General features: G+C 47.9%; 1 protein-coding gene across 4 annotated transcripts in view; it reads left to right on the forward strand.

The window, feature by feature from the left end:
• The window catches only part of SDCCAG8 (SHH signaling and ciliogenesis regulator SDCCAG8), a 207512-nt gene that overhangs the window by 170817 nt on the left and 14121 nt on the right, over positions 1–22574 (forward strand). Inside the window, exon 17 of one of the 4 annotated variants that reach the window (XM_074316833.1) lies at positions 11546–18041. The exons of the other annotated variants lie outside the window; for them this stretch is intronic. Coding sequence (XP_074172934.1) covers positions 11546–11624 — 79 coding nt within the window. The 3' untranslated portion in view covers positions 11625–18041. Of the gene's footprint in view, positions 1–11545; positions 18042–22574 lie in introns of those variants that run through there. 4 annotated transcript variants of the gene reach the window in all.

Consider the following 22574-nt stretch of genomic DNA (forward strand, 5'->3'; position numbering starts at 1 on the left):
CTAAGACCACTCACTCACGCCTGGCCCATTCCCCGCACAGACATGTGTTGCTGTATTATTGTTCCCACGTGCAAAGGTCTTTTCTAGGCCCCAATGGGTTGTGACCTCTTTGACTGGAGGGGTCAGGATCTAACATATTTTGGTGGCCACTGTGACCAGAGCTCAGAAATGTACTTGACTTCTGTTTAAACAAAGGTGATTGAAACACATCGTCTTTGGAATGAGGCCATTACATGATTCCTTAATTCAAAGTTTGGGTTTAACTTGCCTCCTTTCCACCAGTGAGGTTTTTCTCTCCTAGCACTTTCCTAGAAGCATCTTTGCAAAATTCCCACAACTGTGGATCCCGTTAACAACTGTACCACCTCCCTGAAGTGAAATCTTGTCTGTCTTGCTCCCCAGTCTTCCCAATACCCAGTAGAAAAGACATTGCACATTGTTTGGCAAATATGTGTTGAACAGATGAATGAGCGAATAATAGTACAAGTGAATATTGTGGTATTTTCTTCACATTGCATTAAAGTCCCTGCCTCTGGGTCAGCTAGACAACACCAGCATATACAGCACGTATGGCATTTAAATAGCTTCAGCAAAATTACAGTGCTGCTGCATTTCCAGCTGCTGCCAATGAAATGGTTTTCCTGGAAAGTCCCCAAGGACTTATGTACCAAGGCATTGCCATCTTTCATCTAGTTTTCTTTTAGCAAACAGTAATAATAATAATAATAAATATACATATATGTGTGTGTATATATATATATATATATATATATATATATATATATATATATGTGCCAAGCTCTTTGGGAGGCAAAAGTAACATGACTGCTACAAATGCATCCAACTCTCTACTTCAGCTGAAGGTGGAAATGTCAGCTTTTGCCAGTGGCTCTTTGAAAGCCGTCTTTATAAAAAGGATAAACAAATCCTTAAATTTATGCTGTGGTGTCATCTGGTCCCAGGCCAACAGGTGCTTTAGAAGCACAGTCAGTCCACTAGGACGCTGTCCTTACAGTTCGTTCTTACACACGCACACTCACCCACACACACGTGTCCGGCACTGTGCTGGACGCTGTGAGCACTGGTGAGCCTGAGCCCCTGCTCGCAGGCAGCAAACGCCGTAGTGCAGGAGACGGACCATTACTTACGATGCACTGTGATAAGAGCCATAATGGGGGCACAGAAGAAGGAGCAGGTGTGAGGAGACCAGAAACAAGGAGTGATGCTTGACTCCCAAAGAGATGCAGGGTGTATGCAGAGAACAGAATAAGGCTCTTTAATAATATTCTTTGGGTTCCACACTTGGAGAGACCACTTTAGACTTAAGACCCAAGATGAGAAGCAGTGCAAGTTGAGACTATTCTGGCTGACCGCCCTTATATTCACGGCATGGTTCCGTCCCTTACTGGGCCTCCTGCCAGCCCAGCCAGCTAGCCTGGCGTGTTCCTGTGGCTGTCCAGCCCCCCACCCCACCCCCACCCCCACCCCATTCAAGCCACTTCCTGTAATGCCTGTACAGCACAATCCAATTACAGGATGGACTTACAGGCAGACTTTTATTGGGGGAGGGAAGAAATAATACACATAATCAAAAAAATATTATATTTAGGAACCTTACCCATTAAACTCACCAATTGATGAGTTTTGTGCATTTCTCAGCACTCCATCGACACTTTCTCCCCACCTTTATGATAATTCTAGAGCCCATGCTTTTGACTCAATTTGCATGGGAGGAACTGTCTGCTATCTGTGCTAGAAAGGGTAAGAAGACCATTCTGCCAAAGGGGCACATGCCCATAAAGGCTGCTTAAATAGTAACAGTAACTGATGCAAACTCTCGGTATCCCCATGAAAGCCATTGAGGTAGGGGGCTGTTGTCCACAGAGAAGACTAGAACTAACCATTTATTCAGAACCTCGTGAAGAAAGTTCAGTTGCCACGGGTCAGGTCCTCCTGACCTGAGATTGCTAACATGCTTGGACCAAAATGGCCATCAAGAGCTGACAAGGCCCTGAGTGACAATCGAGCCTCAGAATAATACTTATTTTTGGAGATTCCAACTTAAAACATGTGGTGGTATTGGTGGTACTTAAAATTTTTTTGTCTGAGTGTTGTACACTTGTTTTGTAGTTATGCTAATTGTTTACAGGGAGCTTACGTACTTGTTCCCATCCTCGGGGGTGGGTTAGTTGCGATGTTATAAATTTTAACCTTGACATCTGCCTCTGTTTATGTTCATGGGAGGTCACAAATTATTGCGTCTGTCTAGCATTCAAGCAAATGACTACAGGTGCTTGGTGGATTCCTGTAGCTAGAATTTTTTTGGAAGGGACAAAGAGCAGTGAATAGTTGTCTGAGACTATACTTAATATTTCCTTGTGCAAGTAAGCCTGCTACTGCTTAGTTAACTGAGATGCCAGGGAATTACTAAAAAAAAAAATCCAATTAATACACATTATTAAGCATATTTACACACACTGAACTATTTCAAACCAGTAATGCTGGAATAAAGACAAAATAATACTGTGTATTTACATAACAGCATAACACCTTTCATTAGAAAAATCGCAAGCCTTCCCTAACTTACTAAACTGCACAACACCCGGTGAGGTGTGTAGGAAGTAAGGTAGAACAATAAACAAGAAGTTGACGAAGGGAGGAAGGTAGTGTGCTCGCATCGTGTGACAAAGACTCCTTCCTGCTGGAGAAAGCCTTGGCGTTCAAGCTCAGGTCACCCCATAGTAAGGAAACAGATTGAAAGTACCTGTAAATATCACAGGTGATTATGGATTTCAGTACACTTCTTTATGCTGTTGTTTTGTTGTCTTTCCAACCCGAACTGAAGTCTGTAGTTTATTTGAATTGAATTGACTGGAGTGATGAACTGAAAAGATGCAGAATGAAATCTACACTGGACTATGACAGGGACCCCTCATCTGTCACTTGACTCATTGTTTAACTTCCCCTAGGCGCACCAAATATGATTTTCTTTATTTTTCCTCAGCCAGGACTTTTTTTTTCTTTTTTTTTTTTTAACCAGAGTGTGACAAGCCATTCTCTGGAAATACCTAGAGGCAGCCAGACCCATGCTAGTTGATGGGAAAGGCGTTGGTGAGCCCTGGTCTCCTCCAGAAGGGTCAGGCTGTATGGGAACACATTGGAGCCCAGGCCTGCCTCACTGGCTGTACATGCAGCACATCCCGTACAGCCCAGCACTGGGAGCTCAGAGAGCTGCCCCTGACTTCTGTGGAACCCCCCAGGGAGGCCTGGAGCAGAGCAGGGGGCCAAGAGAACCCACATGAACATAAGAATAGCAACAGCACAATATACTGGAATAGCGCCGTTTGCATTTAGATTTTAAAACAGCCTATGTTAACATCTCGGAATGAATTTTGAATTTAATGTTCAATTGGAATTTCATGACGGTTCATGCTGGATCGGTTATGCTGCACAGTGGATTTACTCACCTCCTCCCTTGAAGAAAAAGAGGAACTTTCTCTGTATAAGTCTTTCTCACAGTAAAATCTTTTTTTTGGCTTAACCTTTCAGGTTTTTGGATAATTTAGGTATCACAGATACCCATGAAAGGGTAGCTTTCAGACACTATAATTTAAGTGTCTCTGAAATGTAATAAATAGAGCTTTGTCTGGGTTTTGAAAATAATGTTTTCTTCCCAAACAGCTGTTCATTTGTATTAACAATTTTCTCTGTCTCTAGAAAGGCAGCATTTCTTTTTTTATGTGTTATCGCTTCACCCTTTTCATCATATTAGCTGTGTTCAGTCAGCTGTGGTCTTGCTTCTACTATCCCTTGGCACCACGGGCAGAGGACAAACCTGATCGCAGAGGCTTCCAGAAGAGAAGATGCCCTTGTTTTGCCCTAGGCTATTCCAGGTCAGACCATCTCTTCACATCTTAGTGAGTGAGGCTGGCTAATTGCACCGCCTTTTCCGTTCACCTGCGACCATTTGGAAAAAGCACTTCAGCACCAAATACAGCATGAGTGATCCTTTGCCCCTGTCTTGAATTGGCAACGCAAAGCCTCCTTGGTTTCTCATTTTGGGGGTCGCAGTTAGCACCCAAAGTGGAAGTTTACAGGCTGTGGTGGATGCAGTGATCACTATCTATCAGCTCTGGCCACAGTGGCCACCAGAATATGTTATTAGATCCTGGCCCCTCCCCTCAAACAGGTCACAACCCATTTGGGCCTAGAAGAGACCGTTGCACGTGGGAAAAGAAAGCAGGAACATGTGTGCGAGGGGGAAATAATATATAATCTCCCAACAACCTTATGAGATAGATAGGTGGGACGAGTATTGTTAAAATTAGATTTTATTCTGAAGAAATTCAGGCTCAGAGAGGCTAAATGTCACCAAATTCCCATGGCTGGTAGGCTGGGCATCGGGTGCGTTCTGATCCCAGATGGCTTGGCTTGAGTCACCAGTTCTACCTCTTCCGTACTGTGTGAGTCGGGACAAGCCATTTAATGTGGGCCTAAACTTCTTTATAAAATTATGACACTTGTGTTATCTAGCTCACAGGACTGAGCGAGTTATTACACAGACATGTTCAGGACAGTGTCAGGCACATAGTAAGTGCTCAACAAACATTATCTGTGTGAGTTCCTACTGTGCGTGGCACGGGAAACAACGTGTCCTAGGAAATCAGGGCTCGTATTATGCTCTAGGAGGCGCGTGTTAAAAAGGACTTTTCAGAGTGGATAAGCTGGCTCAGGAAAGCATCCTCAAATCTGATAGGGAAAGGGCATCTTACCCTTTAGCAAAGTTAGAATAAAACAGCATTTTTGTTCTCGTGCCACAGCCCAGGACTATTCCAGCCTATCAAATTAATGAAGGACAAAGAATTTAAAATAGCTGCCTCTGGTGAACCTAGTCTCACTCTCAGTCGGACAGTTAATAGGCAGGTGCCTCCCAATGATGCTTTCAGGAATACTTTTAAGAAGCCTTCGAGATTTCTGTCCTTTAAGTTGGAAACCAGCGGGGCACTTACCCAGCACTAAATTCCAAGGAAACCATCCATTCACAGTCTGTTGTGCTCAGATCCCCCTGGAAACTGCTGTTGACCAATGACTAACAATGCGATAAACAGTTTATGAACTTGGGCTCACTGGAGAGATAGCCACGGCTTTTGTCTGCTCGTTCATTTATTTGCTTGTTTGACGTCCTGTTCTGCTGTGAACTGGGTTGGACTCAGCAATGAAATGAGGAGACTGGAAGCTGTGGGAGTAGAGGAGAGAACCAGTGGGGGCACTTGACCCTCAGTAATGAGTCCAGGTCCAATCGGATAAAGATGATGCGGGTGCTGGTTGGAATGGAGCTGAGGAGTTGAGAAAACACACCTGAGATTACCGCCCCTTGTCTAGAAGCTAGAGTTCTTAAGAGCAGCTCTGAGGGTGTATTTGAAGAGTTGTCTGGATAAAAGCACATATGTGCACCATAAATCCAGATTTTGGTTGCCCCCGCTCCCGTTTCCTCATGTCAGCATCTGATCAGCCACCTCCAAATGTTCTAGCGTCCCTAACAGGTCATTTCGATTTGCAAGCCTTCAATTGGTAGTTAATTTTTATTGAAAGACTATCCTCTTGATTAAGAAATTTCTGACAACCTCCGTGATGTTAAATTAGATTCCGAATACATAATGACAGCTTTGTTGGTGTGTGTTTAAGTGTGTGATGCAGTCAGATGCATATGTCATGTCCTGCCATCTTAGAAAGAACACTTTGATGTTTGACGGTGCTGTCGGAGCACCCAGCATGAAGCTCTGCGTGAGTGTGCAGAAGCACGCAGGATACTTGAACCCGGAGCCCTGATAGAACGCGGCAGCTTACATGGAAATCGGGAAGGACAAGGATTTTTATGCTAGGAATTCCTTGTCAAATGTCCAGTAGCTTTTGGTACATTCCAGCCTTATGTGGTGTAGACAAAAGGGTACCAGGTTTCAAACAGAGAAATCTGGCTTTTAGGCCTGTCTTCACTAACAGTTCACAGCTGTTGTTAGGACCACGGGCTTGGGAGACAGACCTGGGACTGCGTTCTAGCTCTGCCACTTACTAGCTCTGTGAATCTAGGCAAGATATTGGTAACATCTCTTAGCTTCAGTTTCATGGCTATAAAATGAGGACCATAATGCCTTCTTCAGAGGGTGGCTGTTCTGATGACAAGATGGCTGGAAAAGCACTTAGTGTTGTAACTGCACATACGAAGGGCTCAAAAAATAGTAAAAATAAAATAATAGTAATGGCTCATGTCGCTTTACTTATTTTATTATTGAATCTCAATTATGTCTTTCATCAGCTAGAAGAAACTCTTCCTACATTCCCAGTCTGTTGTCAGAGTTGAATGAGCTAATGTGTGTGGAAACACTTGGTAAATGCTCTCACACACTATTAAAAATAATCACAAGAACAATTGTATTTTCATTTACTGAGAATTGACTCAGTGCCAGGTACTTCACATACTCTCTCCAGGTCTCACAAGAATCCTGTGAGGTGGGTAGAACCCTTTTATAACGGAAGTGAAACAGGCTTGGAAGAATTTGCCTGTAATCACGCTCAGATTTCAACCTAGATTTTTTTTTTTTAATTCAATCTCATCATTCTACTTAGCCACATCTCAATGATAAGAATAGAATTGTTAATAATAGTTTGTTGTTCCTGCCGATAATAGAAATCGAGCTCATATCACCTAGTCTGGGCTGTTGTGTCATCATTGAGGAGTATGGCATACACTGTACGCGTTTTATATGAAAACGTACAATTTTTATGAAATACATTTAATACTCATTCACAGATTTACACAGACACCCACTCACGGAGGCCTCGGCGATGAGGGAAATTCCAACGAGAAGGACTGTGTCAGCAAGTCCTAGGTTATGGCAGAGAGGTTGGAATAGATACGCTGTCCCCAAGGTGACTAACCTGAATGGACTCGTTCTGATATTTTCACTGTGCTGGTCAGTGCTTCTTTAGTCACTCCTCATGTTTTTATACATCAGTTACATGAATTTTCATTCATACTGTAGATTACAAGTAAACGGAATTTACATTTTGATGCCCCTGCCCGCATACAAATTGTAAGTGGCTTATTGCTCACCAGCTAACAGTGATATCTGCTCAGGCTGGCTTCCTGGACCCCGAGCGTATGTATCCAGGAGGAAATGCACCTGTGTATGTGTCCCTGCACCAGCTGGAGGACACTGGCATGGGCTTTGAGTCTGGCACTTCCTGGCTGCATAGCTTTGTTAAAGTTTTGTGGGGCGTTTTCTCCTGTTAATTTTCTGTTTCTTTTTTTTTAATCCCTCTAAGCCTCAGTCTCCTCATCTGTTAAATTGGAATAATAATACCTACCTCTCAGAGTTACTAAGCAGGTAAAGGGATGTTTTATTGAACGTGCTCAGCACTCGGGATATGTCGCTTCCCTTTCCACTCTTGATCTTGGGGGATAAAAAAAAAAAAGGCCTATTTCTGCAACAACAGAATGTTTGCTTTGTGTTTTTGCTGTCTTATAGTCCCACAGACTTGGGAAGCCATGTAGGGTCAACTAACACATAATTCGAAGAAAATGACAAGAAGACCAGAAACTTAGCTTTTCACCTGTGATGGGGATATACCATCAACAGGGCTGTCCCACCTGCAGTGCCCTCCAGCCAGGTGTGGAGCAAACGTCCCAGCTGCCCCGATGAGGCAGAGGCTGCCCCTGAAGTCAGGATCCTGGTCCTGACCACGTACATGTGTCTGCCAGGTTTAACTTTTAGTTTGGAAGAAACACATCATTTTCACCTGTGTCTTTTGGACTCCTGGCCTGACAGACTATTTTAGAATATTCTTCTAACCCTCCCCCCACCTCCAACTGCTCTAAGTTACAAATGGCCAGATTTCAGTCATCAGGAGAGTAGAATGTATTATTTTTTTGCAGCCTGTCTTACTGGGGGCCGGATTCCAAGGACGCAGCCGTGTGCTCACAGGCCAGGAGAGCCAGGATTTCGACAGTGTCAACAATCTTTGCTCATCATACCAAAAAAGCAGTGTGTCGTGCCGACTCATTAGCATACAGCCGGCAGTGCTTGCTAACAAAGCAGGCTCTGGGTATCTGCTAGCTTCTCAGCTCATCCTCTTCCTTGACCAAAAAGAGGAAAAATAGCTTCAGGCAAGGGTGCTGGCCCTCTCCTGCAGGAAGAAAGCCTCACAAGGATACTCAAAAGGAGTGCTTTGAAGTGGTTTTTCAAGTAATCAGCCTTTGGAGAGAGGACCCCATCCATCCTTTGTTTTTCTAATCTGGTTTTAAATCGTTGACAAGCAAATAAACCGCCAGGTTGTCTAGTTAAAAATGATCCAGGCCTGAGTCATTTCTATCATCCCTTTAATAGTTTTGTTTAGTTAGAAAGCTGAAAAAGAAATCACTACAGAGGCAGAGGTACACACACACATGCCCTCCTCTCGGGCTGTCTCTCTCGCCCTCTTTTGTTGGGGGGATGGAGGGAAGAAGAAACGTACAAGCAGATGTGCTGCTAGATCTACAGGCTTCTGCCAACCATATGGCATCTTAAAGAAAGATGGTTGGAGCGTCTGGATTAGCAAAGAGTCGGGATGGGAAGCCATGTGTCGTGTTGGTACAGGCAGTTGTCTGAGCTCTCTCTAAATGGCTTCAGGAGATTGTGTAATGGAACAAATGGTCCTGCGAGCCCAGGAACAGCCTTGCCGCTGCTGGAGAGGCAATTGGCCCTCAGGCGGGTACTGCTTCCCTCCCCCCTCCCCCCTCAGTGTTCTGTATTCTTCTTTTAATGTTCTTCGAACTCTGAGATTGACTCAGAACTTTTCAACTTCTAATCACGCTCCTGGGTTCTGCCCACCTCTGGGTCGGCCTGCCTGTTGTCTGTCTCCGACCTGGTAATTAGGAATGCTCTCCTGTTCCCTGTCCCTCTGCAGGGCTTCAGGCTCGGCAAAGCCCTTTCTCAGGGAGGCAGCCCAGCAGTGGGGGGATGTGTCCTCCCACCAGAAGTTTCAGAAACCCCAGCAGATGGAAAATCTTTTCTTTCTCAGTGAGTCCTCCGAGAGTTTTATGTGGTCCCAGGTGGTGAGCACTTGAGAGACGTGTCCCCTTTGCTATATGGGACCTTGTGTGTGGCATTTTAAACAAAATTATACTAATTGTGTACCAGTGGACTTTTAGGTCACGCAGGCCATTTACTCAGCGATTTGAGACCCCACGATGCCACTTCCCAGTGCAAAGTGCAGATGTGAGTTTAATAATTGAGACCCTGTGATCCTGGTAGCACATCGGTGGAGTTCCAGACTGAGGGCAAGTGCGCTGACCATTCGTGTGTTGAGAGGCTGAGGCGGAAGGAGCCCTGAGACCCCCCAGTGACAGCAAATCTTTCAAGTCTGTTCTCTTAGCCAAGCTCTTTGGACATTTCAGCTACATTTGAGGGCAAGCTGATCTTATTTTTTCCCTGCACATACAGTCAATATCTGCAGCTATTGCACATATAGACAATATCTGCAGCTGCTAGAAAAGTTAGGTCCACCTCCTCAGTGGGATAGATAACAAACTCCGAGGCTCCAGGTGAATTATAAATGGTGGTTAACGGAAGGGGAAGCAAGCAGTTGATTCTGTCAAAGAACTGGTCCATTTATCCGACCAAATCATCCAACCAGTTTGAATGCAGAGGCCAGTCGGGTCAGTGGGAGTTGCTCATCAGTGCTCCTTCGTGCTGCACACCAAGGAGAAAAGGGCACCGGATGGCAAGGCCGCCTGGAGGGTTTTAGTGGCTACCTCCCTTCTCACAGGCAGTGAGCCCACCTTAACAGCCACGGGAGATGGGATCCAGTAAGAAAGGCAGCCCCTGGGTTAAAAGTGAGTTAGGTGTGGCCATCTGGAGGAAATACTAGGGATCTATGTGTCTACTCCAACTTTCATCCAAGGTACTTTGAGCAATGGAAATACATTCTAATTTATTTTGCTGAGTAAACACGGAAAGGCTTCCCCCGAAAAGAGAAATAAGTGAAACCTAGGGCAAGTGTGACTGCATCCCAGTAGATGAAAAGGGCACAGGGCCTGGAGATCTGAATGTATCTTCAAACTGTTATGTTTATGAACTTGTGGCTGAGACACATGATTTGTACCGTCTTAAACAAAGTCATCTGAGAATCATTTGAAGATTGGTACCAACTTCTTTCATCAATAACTGTTTTCTGCAGGGATAAAGATGTCACCCAGAAATTTCAGATAAAGTGCTATTTCATTTTTGTGAATTCTTTGTACTGGTATTTAAAAAAACGATTCCTATCGTATATACATAGGTTAAAGACACATTCCTTTTTTCTGTTTTTTTCAGAGCTTGTTTCATTCTGAACACATTAAGTGTTAGGATATTCTCCCTTTGTCTTCTGAATTTAGGGTCTGGAGGGGCAGTGTCTATTGAAAGCATAATTTTGATCATCTCCCAATTGGAAGAAATTACCACTTTAATCCTTTTTACCTTCCAAGTACATGGGCTTAAATTTGTCAGCATTAGAATCTCTTGAAACAATGCAATTAAACTGCGACATATTTCCTAACAACCTTAATTAAGACAGTAACTGAAAAATGTAGATTAACAGAAGTTACTGTTTTTATCAACATATTTTTCTCTCTCTTTCCCGCCACTATCACATCCTCCTCCCCCTCCCCCTTTTTGCTTTAAATGTCTGATGTCAGTTTCATCCACATGTACATTATGCACATGGCACAGAAGAAACAACATAAGAAATTCTCTTTTAATTCTGAGCTGTATGCCCAACGGCCACATGTACTGTCTGTTACATGTCTCTCCTTATGAGTTCATGCTGGGAGTTTCTTTTTAAACGCAAAGTGTTTCTGAAGGGAAGAGTTCAGGTTGGGCAAATTGTGTTAGAAAAATTTCACTGTCTCCTAGCGAAATTAATATACTGATTATTCTTTGGGGGCTCAGCCTCCCCACCTGTGCAACAGTTCAAGAGAGTCTGGGAACTGAAATATGGAGAACTCCAGAGTGAGCAGAGATAAAGGATGGGATGTAGGGTTTAGAAGTGAAACTAATGGTAACTTTGTAAGGAACGAGGGGTAATTCAAGTATAAGCAACTGTGTCATAAAGCAGCACTCAAAACATTTTTATGGAATTAAGAAGTCCTGTTTTGCAGGGCACATTTAAGGATTGATCATAAAAATCAATTCAGTTATTGGACGACAATCGGAAAAAATAAAGAAATGTCATTCTCAGCACCATTTAATTTTCACTTCTCTGAGTTCTTAAGACCTTTGCCAGTTTCAATTATGTCACATGAGAAGCTTAATCACTAACATAGAAATTAAAACGGGTCGTAATATTTCTCTGTCCTCTCCATTAGCCAAGATTTTTTTTCCTGTTTAATTAAAATTTGAATCCTCCGTGATCATCAACAAACAATGATTAATATTTTTGTTTACAAATAAGAAATTAAAAATAAGAAAAGCACGCATCACCTTTCTCATCACAAGGAAACCAAAATTTTTTTCTCACTGCTTCTCAGGGGAAGGAAACTGGGACGTGAGCTCGGAGTTAATGAAGCTTTCACCCATCACCTTCCCTCAACTGCCATCTCGGTTTAATCCTCTCCTCCTGCCAAAGTCCAGAGGCCCTGCGAGCACCCGCGGAGCCCCGGAGCCAGATGCTCCGCACCCCGCCCCCGCACCCCGACCCCACGCCCGTGGCTGCCCTCCAGGTGCGGGCGCCGCCGCTCGGAGGCGCCGGGCTCTCCCGCGGGGCAGCGGGGTGCTTGGCCCAGCCGCCCGGAGGTCCGGATGGGCGGGGACCGCAGCGGGCACGCGGCCGGCAGGGCCCGTCGCGGGGCGCTCGGAGCCTGAGCGCAGGAGAGCGGTACCCCGAGCCCCGGCGCGCCCGAGGTGGCTGGGGGAGCAGGCGCGCGTGGAGCTGAGACGCTTCAACCTGCAGAGAAGCACAGTCGCCCAGCAAGGGGGTGGGAGACGCGCTGGGAGGTGTTTTGTTTCTTTGATGGGTGGGATCTTTGGACGAGCTGGGCACCGGCAACGGCTGGTCCTGAGCACACACAACCGCTCCTAACTCGTCAACTGGATTTCACTGAAACTCTAAGCGGAAACCTTTTGTTGGTAGCGTGGGCGAGAAACCTATAAGTACCTGCTGGTTGGCAGTTGCTCTTTTCTAAAGCAGGAAATTATCTCTGGGGTGACTAGTATGGGGGGGGGGCCTCCACAGCCGGTGGGTCAGGGGCTGGGAGGATGGCGGTGTCCTGCCCCACACCTCTGACAACTGTGGTAGGCAGCCTGTGCAGAGAGGCTGTCTCCAGCCCTCCCTCTACCCCCCCACCCCCACCTACCCCCGGGCACACACCCCAGAGCCCCTTATGGCCTACAGCCCCTCACCCCCCTGTTGTAACTGGCTGTCAGGGCAGTTGTTTCCACTGCCTGAGGCCTGCCTTCTCCCCTAGCAATCTCCAAGGGGCTGGCAGGGAGAGATTAAATGCTGAATGGATGATGTTAGCATGTCGGAGGCTTTTTTTCTTCTTAAAATCTGGGCACTGTTGCCTGCAGGGGATTCCTAGTCTACACAGCAGGTGCTCACCAGGAGTGGGGTGCATGCCTGGGAGCTGTGGCCTGTGCGGTGAGGGGCTGGGGTACAGTGGGTAGAGCGCTGAGCCCCCTGCCAGGGGTGCCCCCTGGTGTGATGCCTGTTATCTTCCAGAGCAGCCCCCGCAGGGCCTCCCCTCTGTGGCCCCTCTGCTGCTCTTACTCAGGAGACCTTAATTTCGGAAAGACGTGTGTTTTGCTCAGTTAGGAACACTGACAGCTCCTGCCTGTAAGAGGAAGGGCCCCTGACACTCGCTGAGATGACCTGTGGTGACTGTCCCAGCCCTCAGAGTGAACCCCTTCTCCCTGCCATCTCCAGGGCTGAGTGTCTTGTATATGGATGGTTTCTGCTGGCAGCACCTACGAGTTGATTGATGACAGAGATGTGGGGCTAGGCTTTCTCATTCCAAAGCAATCTTAATATTTGTTCTTTGTCACCTTCCTCAAGGCCACAGTGGTCTCCTAGGCTACATGGAGCATTTTGGTTACTTGAGCCACTTAAAAAAAAAAAAAATAGAGTAAGGAGGCTTGGAAGCCTAGACTGGTTCTCTTGCCACTTCTTAAAATTCAAAATCCCGCAGCCCAAACATTAAACAATTGATTTTGTTGGTTCCCTGTCCACCACGATGGCACGTAACTGGGCAGGATCGGACTCTCCTGCTGTTGGAGCCCACTAGAAACCAAATGAGCCCCCAGCAGGCCTTCTCACTGATCTGCCGTGGACCTTCTAGCTAGAAGAGTTATGCCATCATATTATCCCAACACTCATCACCGTGTAGAGGACCCCCTTTTACTAAATGATTTATTACTCTTAGCAGAATTCCTTTGGCTGCAGATTTTATTTCTGAGTCACTCTGTTCAGCTCAATTGGTCGCCTTCAGTTACCGTGGCAACCAGCAGATGGGGTTCTTTGACAAGGGTCAGCGGGGAGGCTGCCTCCATATAGACGGCAGAGGAGCTAAATAAAAAGCTTGCAGCACTGACAGTTCTGTAGTGGATGGCCAGGAGTCGTTATCAAATTACTTGCATTAAAACCTAATTAAGATGTGTGCCGGTAAGTGCACTGCAGTGATTGAATCTGGTGACTTAGCTGCCATGGGCTCACTCTTATTCGATCACACCTCTGTGACCAATTTGACTACCCCAGGGATGATCAAATGTGAAGGAAACAGAGGGAAACCTCACTACAGTGCAGAACCTGACGTCCTCCAGGACCACTCCCGAGGGGTCTCGGCCCTGGAAACACCAGGAGGCCATGCTTAGAACAGAATCTGCCTGCAAACACCACACCATGCTGCAAAAACCCGAGCAGGCATCTGGGCAAGACCCCCATGCATCCTGATAGTTCCAGGTCCTCTTCTAAGAGTGTGGTTGCTTTCATTGCAGCTAGCACTCATCAAAATAAAATGGGTCTTTTAATTGTCCCAGATGACAGGATACTAAATAGATGTGACAACTAAATGCAAAGGATCTTTTCTGGAAGGAAGAAGAGGGACATTATTAGGTCAACTGACAAAACTGGAATTCAGTAGTTAGATGAAGGTATCATAGCAATGTTAAAGTTACTGTGGCAACTTTATATATTTGATACATAAATGTATGAACTTTATATAGTTGAGAGTATATTATGGGCATATGACCGTATCTTTATCATTAGGAAGTAAACACTGAGGTCTGAGAGCAAAGGACAATAGTGTACATAATGTACTGTCAAATGATTCAGAAAAAAATATATGTATACATACAAATAAACATACATGGAGAGAGAATGAATAAAAAATGGGGCAAAACAATAACAATATGTGAATTTGGATAAAGGGTATGTGGGTATTCTTGGTACTATCCTTGCAACTTTTTATAAGTGTGAAATTACTTCCAGATAAACAGTTTTGAAAAAGAGGGTGCTTACGTTTAGGTGGGGTATGGTATGAGACGCAGTGTGTTTTGTTCTGCGAGTGCTTCTAAACGGCCTTGAGCCAGATGTGGCCTGGATTCTACTCTGCAAAGATTGTGATTTTCAGCAGTTTTCATTCCTCTGCCCTATTTTTCTTTGCACGGGGTGGGGGGATGGGAGGGTGCTGCACTCACCACCGCTCTACTTTTGCTTTAGAAAGAGCTGGTTAAAGGTGCCTGAGGCTTAAGGCAAATGCTCTCCTAGGTTCTTCAGGAAACCTTGAGATGCTTGACATGCCAGCACCTGTCCCTGCTTTTCCATGGTACCAGGCTCCTTTATTCATGCCCAGCCTTCCCAGGCCAGACAGCACTTGCTCTTGAAGATTCCAGGTAGCGCCGTGCGGCAGATGTTCCCACGTGAGCTGAGGTGGAAGCTCTTATTAAAGCAGTGGGTCTGAGAGCCCAGGTGACACTGTGGGAGGCTTCAGGGTGCTGTCCCTGTGCACTGGCAGCCTGTTCCCTGAGGGCGCTGCAGTTAGGGGAGCCTACCAGCCCCAAGTCTCTCAAGGTGATCTTTGGAGTTTCCGGCCTCCTTCCCATTTCTCCATCTTTCCTGCCAACACCCGCCTGCAGACCAGGTCCAGATCCAGTCCGCAAACTGGTCAGTGACGATAGGAGACAGAAACTGAGAGTGCTTAGACATTTTTATAACAATTGGTGCAAACAGCATTTTTATTGTATTTCACAAAACTCAGTCGGTAATACAGTGGAAGTTCAAAAAGAACAAAAAAACAGAACCAAACTGATTCTCTTTAATGAGCTAGTGGAAAAGCACTTGTCTGGAGAATTTCCTTCTTTTTCCCACACCCTTAGGTCTCAGAAAATGATTCTGTGTCAGCCGTTTCCCAGGAAGTTGGCTATTGTGTTACCTTTGTCCAGGTCCTTGCCTGAAATCCTTATTTTTACGTGTGGACTAGAAGTCAGGCGCTTTTTAAAAAAGGATTTTAAAATGCTGCAAAGAGCACTGGATTTAGAGTCAAGAGACATGGGTTCCAATCCTAGATTTACCACAGACAGGCTGTGTGACGTTGGGCAAGTCACTTGTACTCTCTGGGCCTCAGGTTCACCGTAAAGGGCTGCACTGAATGACCTCCGAGGTGCCTCTCAGCTCTAACACAATGACCCTGCTCTACTTCCACAGGCAGCCAAGGCTGATTGGAAACTTGAGAGAATGGAAAATTAAAGGGGTACTACAAGAATGTAAATTCTCTTTATTGGAAATGTAAATTCACCCCAGAATCGCTTGATCCTTATAGAGTGAATTACTTCTATTAAAATCATGATTGAATAGGATGGCTTTGGGCAAAAGAAATCTAAATGGCAAACCAGCCATTGAAACTGCCTTAATTTTCTAAGTGAGGGTAACTGGCTGGAATGTGTTCCAGATCCCTAAGCACGTGGCTTCTTCGTGCTGATTCTGTGTGACCACATTAACGAGATGGAATTATGTAAAATGTGGCAGCAATTCTCGGGTATTGGAACAAAGTATGCAACTTTAAATTAATATGGCTTATTCACCAAAATTAATTACCAAGAGCAGTAATTACGGTAATTGGGTTTTCAAACTTCAACTTGGACGCCTAGGTGTATTATTATGAGGAGAGAGCTGACAGTGTTTGAAGGCAGGAACATGGTCAAATTCTGTAAAGTCACAGTATTGTACAGGTTTGGAGCTGAAAGATAACCCAGTCATCCTCTAACCCAGAGGCTGGCAAACTTGTTCTCCAAAGGGTCAAGTAATAAATGTGTGAGGCTCTGCGTGTGGCCATATGTTCTCTGTCGCAGCCACTCAACTCTGCCGTAAGACTACGGAAGCCACCACAGAGGATGCTCCAAGGAGCGAGCGTGGCCGAGTTTCAATGAAAGTTTACTTAGGGGCACTGAAAGCTGAATTTCATAGAATATTCACATCACAAAAATATTCTTCTTCTTTCAATTTTTTCCCAATCATTTCAAAATGTAAGAGCCATCCTTACCTCACAGTAGACCAGGCTGGGTCTGGTGTGTGGTGTGAAGTGTGCTGAGCCCAGCGCCAACTTACCCTCTCATTTCACATGTGAGGAAACTGAGATTCAGCGCTCACCTGATTTACTTAACTTTTCATGACTGACTCCAGAACTTTGGAGTAGACTGGAATAGTTTTCATGTAGGCAGTTGGCTGTTTTGGTGATCAGAATTGGAGCCACACAAAAAAAAAATTCTCCAGAAGAACTTGTTTTGTATGTACGATTAACATTGGGAATTGTGCACCAGTGGTTCTTAAACTTGAGAATTCACCAGAATCACCCAGAGAGAGGGCGTATTGAAGCATCCACCGCTGGGCCCCCGCCCGGAGTTTCTGCTTCTGTTTCGGGAGGGTGGTTTTCATGTCTCAGCTTTAGAAATGGAGAAGCTGACTTTAGAGAGATCAAGCCTCTTGTCCAAGTAAAGTAGGTAATTTGTGGTGGGATTTTGAAGCCATGTCTCCTGGTTCCAAGTTCAATACTCATTCATTCATCTGTCCTAGGATTCTTTTCATGAAAAGCCAAATTTCAATGGCATAGTTGAAATTACTTAATTTATACATTATGCTCTTTCAGGAACAGAGTTGTTACATAGTAAAGCATCCTGATACTATGGATGAAATCACAGGTCTTATATCTGGTGTAAATATCGTCCTTTGGTAAGGGGTTCACTCATTCTGACACATTATCCAGCATGGTCTAAGTGGCAGGCTGCTTGCTGGATGCTGAACAGGTCCCGTTCCCGTCCTTGAGGAACCCACAGCTCGTGGGAGAGGCTAAGTAAGTGTGGGTGGGAGCACAGGGGCGATGGGAGGATAGATGGGCTGCAAAGGGTCAGAAGGTTCAGGCGACTGGTCTACAGAACTGGGAGGCTGGGCTGTGTTTACTGAGAGGAAGGAGGCAAGGAGGTGGGAGACAGGTGACTGGGGAGACCCCACCCATGCGAGGGGCGCAGAGGGAGGAGTGTGCCATTGTGGCTGGGTAAGCTCCACCCCTTCTAGCTGCCTGAGCCTGGGAAAACGTCTGACTCCTCTGGGCCTTGCTTTTCTCGTGTCAGGAATGATGCAGGTGATAATAATGCAGACGATAGGAACTCCTACCATGCGGTATTGTTGGGATTAAATCACTTAATGAATATGAAGTGCTTACAATGCTCCCTGGCGCATAGTACATGCTCAGTAAATATTAGAGCGTTCTGCTGGGAGTAGCAAAGAACGGAGTGCATGTTTTACAGTTGGAATAATTGCACCTTTTAAATCCATGTGTTGGTTGAAACATGTTCTTCATTTCCATGAGGAGGCCCCTCTCCCAGGGAAATTGTGGGTCTGAGCATTTTGAGAACACATATCAAAGAAGGGGAAAGAAAATCTTTACTGTAACCAGAATGACCAAAGGAAAGGATTCTGATCAGAAAATATTTCAGGACAAAAGACATTTTACCACCGGAAAAAACAAAAACAAAAACCCACCATAGTCTGTATGAAGCTCCCAGGAGGTGAAACTGTTGAGTGAAACTGTTGAATGAAACTAAAACCTCTAATCAAAACACTTATAGGCTATGGACCGTCTCTGGAGAAAGAAGGGGTCTGGCCTGGAGACGGAAACGGGGAGTGGCCCCGCAGTACGGGTCCCAGGTTCACAAGTGTTCATTTGATTATTATACCTCATAACTTATTTATACACTGCATATATTTTGTGTGTATCACATACAACATAAAAAAATTTAAATATATGTATTCACTTGCTTTCACAGTATTCATTGCAAACGAGTGTCTGAAGCATAGGACCAGAGCTGGCAGCTTGCACTGCTTCTGTTTTGCATAAGATTCCACTCAGCTCTATAAAGTTGTTTTGTATTTCACCACTTGCTCCATCTTACTTAAAGTCTTGCATATTAAAAAAAAAAAAAAAAATGTTGGTTCTGATCATGCCTGCGGGGTGTGACGGAGAGGACGGCTGTTGGACCAATAGAGACGTGCGGGGCCCAGCACACTTACCAGCCCCTTTCATTGCCTCTGCATCCTGGGCTTTAGGAAGACAGGCGTGTTCCCATGGTAACCGCTGCCCCTGCCGCCTGTAATGCCTGGGGAGCCTTTGCTGACCGCTGTACCCAGCATGGGTACAGCCGCTGTTCTTCCCCAAGAGGCCCCAGTGCTGCCCAGCGGTGACAGTTATGCACCACAGGTCCTTAAGGAAATGGACCTGTAAGCAGGTAACTCCAGCCTTGGTGCAGAGTGGATGGAAGTGGCCTTCCTCGTGGGCTAGCTGACCCTGCTGAGCCCTGTGACAGCCGGGGAGCAGCAGGCACTTCATGGGCACGGAGGGCCTCCCCCCCCCCACCAGTGCTTCATGGGCACGGAGGGCCTCACCCCCCACCAGTGCTTCATGGGCACGGAGGGCCTCACCCCCCACCAGTGCTTCATGGGCACGGAGGGCCTCACCCCCCACCAGTGCTTCATGGGCACGGAGGGCCTCCCCCCCCCACACCAGTGCTTCATGGGCACGGAGGGCCTCCCCCCCACACACCAGTGCTTCATGGGCACGGAGGGCCTCCCCCCCACACACCAGTGCTTCATGCGCCACCCCCCACCAGTGCTTCATGGGCACGGAGGGCCTCACCCCCCACCAGTGCTTCATGGGCACGGAGGGCCTCCCACCCCCCCACCAGTGCTTCATGGGCACGGAGGGCCTCACCCCCCACCAGTGCTTCATGGGCACGGAGGGCCTCACCCCCCACCAGTGCTTCATGGGCACGGAGGGCCTCACCCCCCACCAGTGCTTCATGGGCACGGAGGGCCTCCCCCCCACACACCAGTGCTTCATGGGCACGGAGGGCCTCCCACCCCCCCACCAGTGCTTCATGGGCACGGAGGGCCTCACCCCCCACCAGTGCTTCATGGGCACGGAGGGCCTCACCCCCCACCAGTGCTTCATGGGCACGGAGGGCCTCACCCCCCACCAGTGCTTCATGGGCACGGAGGGCCTCACCCCCACCAGTGCTTCATGGGCACGGAGGGCCTCCCCCCCCCACACCAGTGCTTCATGGGCACGGAGGGCCTCCCCCCCCCACACCAGTGCTTCATGGGCACGGAGGGCCTCCCCCCCCCACACCAGTGCTTCATGGGCACGGAGGGCCTCACCCCCCACCAGTGCTTCATGGGCACGGACCCACCAGTGCTTCATGGGCACGGAGGGCCTCACCAGTGCTTCATGGGCACGGAGGGCCTCCCCACCAGTGCTTCATGGGCACGGAGGGCCTCCCCCACCAGTGCTTCATGGGCACGGAGGGCCTCCCCACACACCAGTGCTTCATGGGCACGGAGGGCCTCCCCCACCAGTGCTTCATGGGCACGGAGGGCCTCCCCCACCAGTGCTTCATGGGCACGGAGGGCCTCCCCATCAGTGCTTCATGGGCACGGAGGGCCTCCCCCACACACCAGTGCTTCATGGGCACGGAGGGCCTCCCACCCCCACCAGTGCTTCATGGGCACGGAGGGCCTCCCCATCAGTGCTTCATGGGCACGGAGGGCCTCCCCCCCCACACACCAGTGCTTCATGGGCACGGAGGGCCTCCCCCCCACACACCAGTGCTTCATGGGCACGGAGGGCCTCCCCCCCCCACACACCAGTGCTTCATGGGCACGGAGGGCCTCCCCCCCCACCAGTGCTTCATGGGCACGGAGGGCCTCACCCCCCACCAGTGCTTCATGGGCACGGAGGGCCTCCCACCCCAATGGGCTGGGCCTGGCCACAGCTCCCCTGGGCACCCTAACAGCGTGATGCAGACGATGAGTACATCCCGGTGTCTCTGGGAAAGGACAGAGTACCTGCCTCTCCCGGACATGAGATACACGGGAAAGAAGGATCCCCGGTAGGGATGCGCTCTGAAATGTGATGATTCCATCTCTTTCCCGCTGTGAGAAGCCTGTGTGTGCTTTGCAGGCTGCGGGGGCTCCTTCTTGCAGGAGGGGCCTAAGCAGGCTCCACCACAGGCCCACCCCATCCTTTGATTACCTCATGTCTTGTAGAGGAAATGGCGCAAAGCGAGGGACCCAAACAGACCCACAAGTTGCATCCTCTCAGTATGACCATTGTGTTGAGATTTGAACACTGGCAAGTTGCCAGCCCTGAGAGCACCAAGGGGAGTCTGTTCCCAGCAGAGGGAACCCCCACTGCAAAGGTCACAGGTGGGAAGAGCAGACGGGCGTTGGGTAGATGGACAGCAGGAGCTTCGGCCACTGGTCCAGGCCTTGCTGGGATATGACAAGGGGTGGAATCATCCAAAGGGTAAGTCGGGGCCTGTGTCTAAACCCTCAGCTTGGCCCTTACGACCCTGCCCCTGCGAGCACCCGCATCCTTCAAAGCAGCTCCCTGGCCACCACCTTGCCTCCTTCCTCAGCAAACAGACGTGCCCTCCACGGGGCCAGAATATGGGGGCCGCTGAGCAGGAGCTCCCCCAGCCTCAGCTTCAGGGAGGAGGTGCCCCAGTCTCTGCCCAGGGCGCCCTGCTGCCTTGGAAAGCCTGCCTGCCAGTGCAAGGCTCTCCTACCGTCTGCGCCCCTCTTGCTGCCTTCCCCCAGCCAAGCCCCTCTCCAGAATCGCCTCTCCCGCAATCAGGCTTCTGCCACACCTCCTACTGAAAGGACAAGCACATCCGCACCACGTGTCACCGCCAGGCGGCATGTCACACACATGCCCACTGCTCTCGTTGCACGCCCTTTCCTCCTTAGCTGCAGGTTCTTCTGTCCAGGCTTTCCTCCTACCTCCCGGTCATCTTGCTGGCTCTCTGTCCCCTGTGGGCCTTTAAATGTGGCTGCTCCCCAAGACCCTGTCCTGCCTTATTTCCTCTCACAGCACCAGGGGTTCTTAGCCAGTGTTCTGTGGGCGGGGGTGCTGCTCGGGTAGCTGTATTTTTAACAAACTAGAAAATCTCTGCCAGGCTTTCCTGGGTGACTCTTGCCCCATGTCTGCAGGTTTGACCCACACAGCTGGCGATACAGCCAGACCCTTCCTAGGCCCCAAGCCAAGTACCTGCGGGGGACGGTGGGAGGGGTGGCTGGCTGGCTCACAGGTACTTCCATTGGCCCCCGAACCTCTACCCATGCCTGTCCCTCTCCCATCCTCTCTTTCTTGGTAAATGGCACCATTGCCTGAAAGACAACGTCCACATTTGTTAGTTGGGCTGCAGAGCTCTACTGGATCCCAGCATCACCCTCTCTGAGCAGCCTGCAGGCTCTGGCTGAGCTGTACTGCACACGTGAAGTTTCCAGACACCAGCACCTTGATTGCTGCCTCCCTGTGGGAAGACCCAGCCCCTGACCCCTGCCAGACCAACACCCATCTATCTTTTCACAACCCGGCTTGCCAGCCGGCTGACCTTGGATTTGTCATTCAACCTGTCTGTGCCTCAATGTCCTCATCCCGGAAGTGGACACAATTCTAGTTCCTGCCTCGTGGGATTGTCATAAGCACTACAAAGTTAATAAGTGATAAGTACTTAGCACAGTGCCTGGCACACAGTTAGCTCTCAATAGATGATGATGATGATGATGATGATGATGATGATGATGATGGTCTATTTCCTGAGTAGATAAACCTTCCTGGACCTTGTACCTGCCCCACTGACCAAACACTTTTATACCTTCACTTTTATATCCTGTTGCAGTGAAGCAACTTTAGGTTTCCAAGCTCATCTCTCCTAACTGTCTGGGGACCCCCGAGGGCAGGGACCATTTGTAATTCTCAGTGTATGCCCAGTATCCACCTTGGTACTTGACCCAGGAGAGGTGTTTACCAAGGTTTGGTTGGTTTGCTGAATTAACTCAATGAATTAGCCAACCATTAACAAAGGTTAAAAACACCTTGGTACCGCCTACATTTGCCTGCACATTTTACTGCTTACTTCTTGTGTCACTTTGTACAAGTTAATTAAACTTCTCAGCTTCAGTTTTCTCATCTGTAAAATGGGATGCTAGCCCCTACCGTATAGGATTGTAGT

The sequence above is a fragment of the Rhinolophus sinicus genome, linkage group LG12 (genome assembly GCF_036562045.2).
Source record: "Rhinolophus sinicus isolate RSC01 linkage group LG12, ASM3656204v1, whole genome shotgun sequence".
Taxonomy (NCBI): domain Eukaryota; kingdom Metazoa; phylum Chordata; class Mammalia; order Chiroptera; family Rhinolophidae; genus Rhinolophus; species Rhinolophus sinicus.